The 6,000-nt window shown below is 38.1% G+C and overlaps 1 protein-coding gene across 1 annotated transcript in view; it reads right to left on the minus strand.

Annotated features, from left to right (window-relative positions):
* The window catches only part of LOC135177886 (vitellogenin-1-like), a 43,134-nt gene extending 38,148 nt beyond the window's left edge, over window positions 1-4,986 (minus strand). The window contains exons 1-4 of the mRNA XM_064148309.1: window positions 4,947-4,986; window positions 4,607-4,627; window positions 4,229-4,380; window positions 1,506-1,757 (exon numbers count right to left, since the gene is read on the minus strand). Of these exons, the coding sequence (XP_064004379.1) occupies window positions 1,506-1,757; window positions 4,229-4,380; window positions 4,607-4,627; window positions 4,947-4,986 (465 nt within the window). The remainder of the gene's footprint in view (window positions 1-1,505; window positions 1,758-4,228; window positions 4,381-4,606; window positions 4,628-4,946) is intronic.
* Window positions 4,987-6,000: the final 1,014 nt, after the last annotated feature.

Genomic DNA, 6,000 nt, shown 5'->3' on the forward strand with positions numbered 1-6,000 from the left:
AAGGTTGCCAACACTCATTAATCAGCTGCTGTCTGAGAAAAGCAAAGAAAGCTTGGAAATGATTCTAGGGTGTGAAGTCACATTATACTGCTCAGCAGCAAGAGTACTAGACATATCTAGGGTGTGAAGTCACATTATACTGCTCAGCAGCAAGAATACTAGACATATTGCTAACTGAATTGGAAACAACGAAGATGTAAAACTAGATGGAAGAAAACAGTGCTGCAGAATATGCAGTGCCACCAGCGGGGTTTTGATGTGAAACAAACAACATAAAAATATTAAATCATGTAGTTCCTTTCCCAGAAACAACTCCTAACTACAGAAAAAGGATTTAAAAAAAAAATAAATTAAAGTTACTCTGTTCTGCATTTTCAATAAAAATAACATGAAAGTATAATCCTTTCAACGTTTTTGCTGATCTCTGAATTGAATGCAGCCTCATCAACACACAACGTGGTTTCAGAAAAACTAAACACATTGCAGTTTCTGTGGTGAATAGTAATATTGAATGATTTACCTTCACTAAGATATTAAAACTTGAAAAACAGAGGAAATTCCAACAGAGCATCAACTGCAACTGTCAAAGCCATTACAGTAATGCCATGGAATATACACTGTTTTCCTCCTAAAAGAGGAGCTAGGAGAGATGAAAGACTGGAACAAAAGTCAAATTACTGCTATTTTAGCTTTAATTGTGTGCTGTATGTTTAAGCTTGGTTTAACCTGTCATTCAAATATTATGTAGGTTTCAGCTTTTAGAGGAGTGTACTTTCTCTAGAATCACAAGGGTGATTTCCTAAGGGTCTGATTTTTCTGAACTACTTTCCTTAGCTGTTGGGAACTGGCTGAAAAATGGGGGGCACGAGCCCCTAGAAGCTTCTACAATCAAGCCTTGGGATGTGAGGTCTGAGTATTGAAGAGCAGTAAACCACAGTGCTGTGTGTGAAGAAGCTCAGAGGATTTTGTCCTTGAGCCTTCTGATAAACAGCTTCTGTGGGACTGTGTCCAGAGTAGGAGGGAAATAGGAGGAATATGCAGATTCCAAAATCTAGGTGCTCTAAATGCTTTTGCAGTAACCGCAAGTAGGGAAGATTATGCATATTCAAATATTTAGATGCACCAAATGCTAGTGAACAGTACCACATTGCATGCTGTGTATGTTCACTTTTCTCACCCTAACTGAAAAGTATGTGCTTTGTAACTTGAAGTCTGATGCTCTCAATAAAGAACTGGATTGCTTGGATAGCATAGCTCATATTGAGCCATTTCCTTGCTTTCCCATTCCTTTCTGCGCTTAGCCAGCTTAAAAATCTGTTCTGCTATCCTGTTTAGCAACAGTTCCATCAAATGTCCCAGAAGAACAACTTAATCATGACTTGTCAAGATTGGATGTTTCTTGTTAGTGGAGTTTATATCAAGGATGGATTCAGAAAATGCAGCAGAAATATCTCAAGGCTTATTTATTTACAAAGTGACCACAATGGCCAAAACAAAAAGCTCACCTCCTGTAGGGTGTATGAATGCTGCATCTTCTTTATACTCAACTCCAGCACATTCAGAACCCCTCTGTAGATGTTCAGGCTATCGTCTGAGACAGAATCAGGAGCTATAAGGCTTCCAACATGGCCACTGCTGTACTCAAACTTGATGGGATTACTAAGTTGACCAGTTAGCACCTGGGTCAGTTTGAGCGATCGAGAGAATGAACTTGTAGGCCAGACACCATTGTACTCTGCTGCTTCGATTGAGTGAATCTAGAATAAAAAGGGAATATAATTACTTTCTAATTTTTTTTTGGTAACATCTAGAGCCTTACTCATGTCAAAACCCACACTTTTAAATCAACCCAAAGCCTCCCCAAATAGAAAATTTAAACGTTGTCATTTAATATTGCTAGCATTGACATACATATTGCCATATCTAAGAGAGAGTAATGTAACTGACTGATGCTTCCACAGTCACTGGACTCTGTTCTGTTTCATGGATAATCCATGCTGCCAAAGGTTGAGTTATATGAAGAAATGAGCCAAGCAAGATCTGTATGTAACAGGTTGCTACTTAAAAGTAGTAGAAGATGCAGAGAAAATTGCAGGAGAAAGTTAATGTTGCATAAAGTATCATTAACTCCTGTTGTGAACTCTGTCCTCTCCATTGATGGGGTCACAGAGAACAGACAGCAGTCAGAAGCTAGTAACAACAGGGCTGCTGGGCCAGCCACATAGTCATAATCAGTTTGAGCAATGAGGAGCAAATTACAAAAATTGCCCTTTTCCACACATTTTCCTGTGGAGCTGAAGGTTCAGACACTGTCCCCAGTCCTGCTCTGCACTTCACACTCCAGCCTCATCCTGGGGCACAGGCAGGCAAGTAGAAAGTTGTGCTAATCTATGAACAACTCAGATAATTTCTGCACCATGAGAAGGGGGCACGTTTAGCCTAAGTTCTCAGGGAACCCTTCCCTTCTGTGTATTTTGACAATTTAAGGAGACTTTTCTCTGACACCTCAGGCTGGCAATGTGATGCAAGACATAGATTAATTTCTTAGAGAGCCACATAAACTAAATCCTCATGCAGCAAATCACTGGAGACTGCAGTTTCATATTTATTTTTGTTGTTGTTGTTGTAGATCACTGCCAAGCCCAGTAACTGAAGCTTACAGAGGAGGCTGTTACAGAGCAAATCCCTCTTGCTGCCTCCTGGACACGCTTCTGGCATATTGCATATTGGACAGGTTTGGGACTGCTCTGTAGGGTCAGGGTGAGGTAGTTTTCCCCAGGCATCAGGGCCCAGCCAGCACTTATGCTGTCTACTAGGTGTTGAACACAGCTGGCAATTCTTACTTGTGGGTTTGAGATATAAAAATTGCCAGCTGGAAACTGCCCAGGGAACAGAGCTTTTTGCTTGGTCTGAATGAGAACTACGAGGCTACAGATGAAAGATTAATTCCCTAAACCATTCTTCTGAACTGTCTAATTTAAATATAACAGCAGCAAAATAAACTTTTCCCAGAGCAGAAGAGAATAAATGAAGAGAATAAATGTATCTTTACCTTTGGCTTAGAACTTGCCCCAGAAATCTCTCTCCTTCCCCCCCCCCCCCCCCCCCCCCCCCCCCGCTTTCTCTTCTTTTTCATGACTGAAGTTATTTCTGTAATTTCTGTATTTATTTTTGAAATGGATTTTTTTTTCTCAAGTTCAGGTGAAGTGATGTTGGAAGATTTTAGGGAACAGGAGTAATTTTTTTTTGGTGAAGAATCATTGTTACGCACACCAAGAGCTGTTTTGGCAGGGAGGGTGGCATTATTCGGGATGAGGATGACTGCTTCTGCCTCCTCTCTGTCAGGGAAACCTCATACTCACCAGTATAGATGTGTAGCTCTTATTTCCTTTTTGTTTTTTAATAAAAAGGAAATGCAAAGGTCATGGAAAAGCAGTATTTCCCTTCCAGATCTATAATAATTTGAATTTACCCAATATCTAGGAACAGAAAGCTACTTCAGGCTGGAAAGCTGCAGCATTTGCAAGTTTTCAGACAGTAACCAATATTTCTAATCTGCAGTTTTCAATTTGCCAAATGAAAGCTTTAAAAAAGATGATTTTTCTTCCAAATACACCAAAGACTGAGTGGAGTTTGTGTAAAGCAACTGACGAGTGCGTTTCAACATATTCATTAGAAGCACATATAGACTTCTGTTAAAGGCAAAGGTGGTTTTCAAATAATCAAAACTCTTAGTAATTACTAGCGTGCAGTAAAAATATACAACTAAGGTGACAAAGAATGTCACTTGGGTCCCTGCTGAAAAAGAAACAACCAGATTACATTAATTATGCAAAATACTGAATCACATCCAGCTACTGTAGCACGTTTTATTGCCTTGCCTTTGCTGGTTATGAAATCAGTTGATTAAATAATCTTAGGTTGTACAGTTTGGAAGAATTGGATTGATCCAGTAATAAATTATTGCACCTTTCAAATTATATTCCATTGTCTCTCTGACCACAAAGCAGAAGAAATCCTTCAAGCCCAAGGCTGGCTTGAACAGAGAATTACCTAGCAAAGTGCAAATAGAATTTAGGGCATTGCATTAAAAAAATAATAGTGTTAGTAACATTCTTGCTGAGAAAGCACAACACATGATGAAACTTAATTACTTCCCAAAACCTTAAAAAAAAGAAGTCAACTATGAAGATAATTTAACCTTTCAAACGGAATACATTTTTCTTACCCTAATAAGACAAAGTTTTGGCCCAATACCACTAATCTCCACTTTACTTTTTATTCTTATTCCAGCTCTTGCAAGTCCTTTCTCTGGAAGTCCACTCAGAAGCGTGCTTTCATAGTTAAATGTATAAACCTTGTTTTCACTGAACTCGGGCTCTGCAAAGAAATGTTTCCCATAAAACATTACATACTGTACAGAACATGTTAGGGAACCTGTATTAGAATGCATGGTGTGAAAAAAAAGAGTTCATTTGTCCACTTATGTATTCCACCTGAACCAAATTAGCTGTTGTTAAATTACATGAAACATTGCTATACTTTTCACATTCTGTTTTGTATTTCACTCATTACAATTATATTAGCTGATGGGAAATTTACTTACGGTAATTAAGTGGCTGGCACCCTGAAAAAGAAGGGAAAAAAAAACAATAAGTAATGAAATCATAGAGCAAGAAAACCTCACCCCAAAATGTTAATGTGTTTTAGTACTGAAAGTCATATCTTGTACATATGGTCTAATTCTTTGTATTTAAATTTACTTCTACTTCAGCATGTAGCCAAAATCCATTTCCCCTAAACAACACAACAAAGACCTTGTCACAAAAGATTTTTTTCCCCCATAAAAAGTTAAAGTTCATGTTTGTAAGTGAATCATATTTAGGTTCTGCAATGTTTTCCTGAGTCTATTATTTCAAATTCATCAAAGCATAAAAGTTACTTACCCGCTAGTGTTAAAACCAGGGCTACTATCAAGCCCCTCATGATGGTGATAAAATGAAAGTGCACATGCTGGGTTCTCTTTTATAAAGGCATGTCATGTCATATGTTTCCTTTGGCATGACAGTTTGACAAATAAGCACATCTTAGAATGTGTATTGATCAATCAAAAAATAAACATTTCAGAGGTCATGAATGCTGACAACTTCAAATGGCCTCATGATGTCAGGTAGCTTACTTTAAGTGTGAAATAGAAATTTCATTTTCAAAGTCTTTTTAATTACCTTCCCCCTCTCCCCCATTTTTCCACACTGCAGTTATATAGCTTAAAAAAATAATTAAAAAATGAATTTAAATAAAACCAGTTCCTCAACCATAGCTGAAATACCCTGCCTTTTTCCCAATCATGTTTTCAACCTTCTGATAATTTGCTCTTGCTAAGGGTCATAGCTTTGGAGATACACCCTGATCTGTCACACTGAAGCTCTGCTGTTAGTGGAAATTTCGCAAGTGACTTCATAGATTTAGGATTGAGATACTTTAGAGCTCACAGACAATGGGAAACTGTCTTTCTATGGCACCTGCCATAGCTGTCTTTGCAAGCATAGCTGCTTAGCCATACTTGGGAAGACAAATATTCTCAGTACAACCTTCACAGTAGCTTCTGGTTAATAGACAGAGTTTACACTATGAAAAGAAGGAGGAAACAAATGTCTTTGTTTACGAGGAGAATTTAAAAACCAAGCTGTTTCCCAGAAGGATCTCAGTGAGTTGGAAGCATCAGGTCCTTTACAGTGGGTTTTGACAGGGTTTTAGTCACTGCCACTCTTGGGAAACTATATCTAGAATTTCCCACTTGTAGTGATTTACAGAATCACAGAATTACACCAACTCTTAGCAAAACTAAGCAAGGAGGGAGTTTGCTCCCTAACCTCAGTTATACATATTTTTTGCAAGTGTTTCAATGTTTACTTTGAATTTAAACTTGTCTTTTGCTCAAATGGTAAATTAAATAGAATGTAAAAAGTCACCTGTGTGCAAGTGTTACTGAGAGGGATG

The sequence above is a fragment of the Pogoniulus pusillus genome, chromosome 8, assembly GCF_015220805.1.
Source record: "Pogoniulus pusillus isolate bPogPus1 chromosome 8, bPogPus1.pri, whole genome shotgun sequence".
In the NCBI taxonomy this organism is placed as follows: Eukaryota; Metazoa; Chordata; class Aves; order Piciformes; family Lybiidae; genus Pogoniulus; species Pogoniulus pusillus.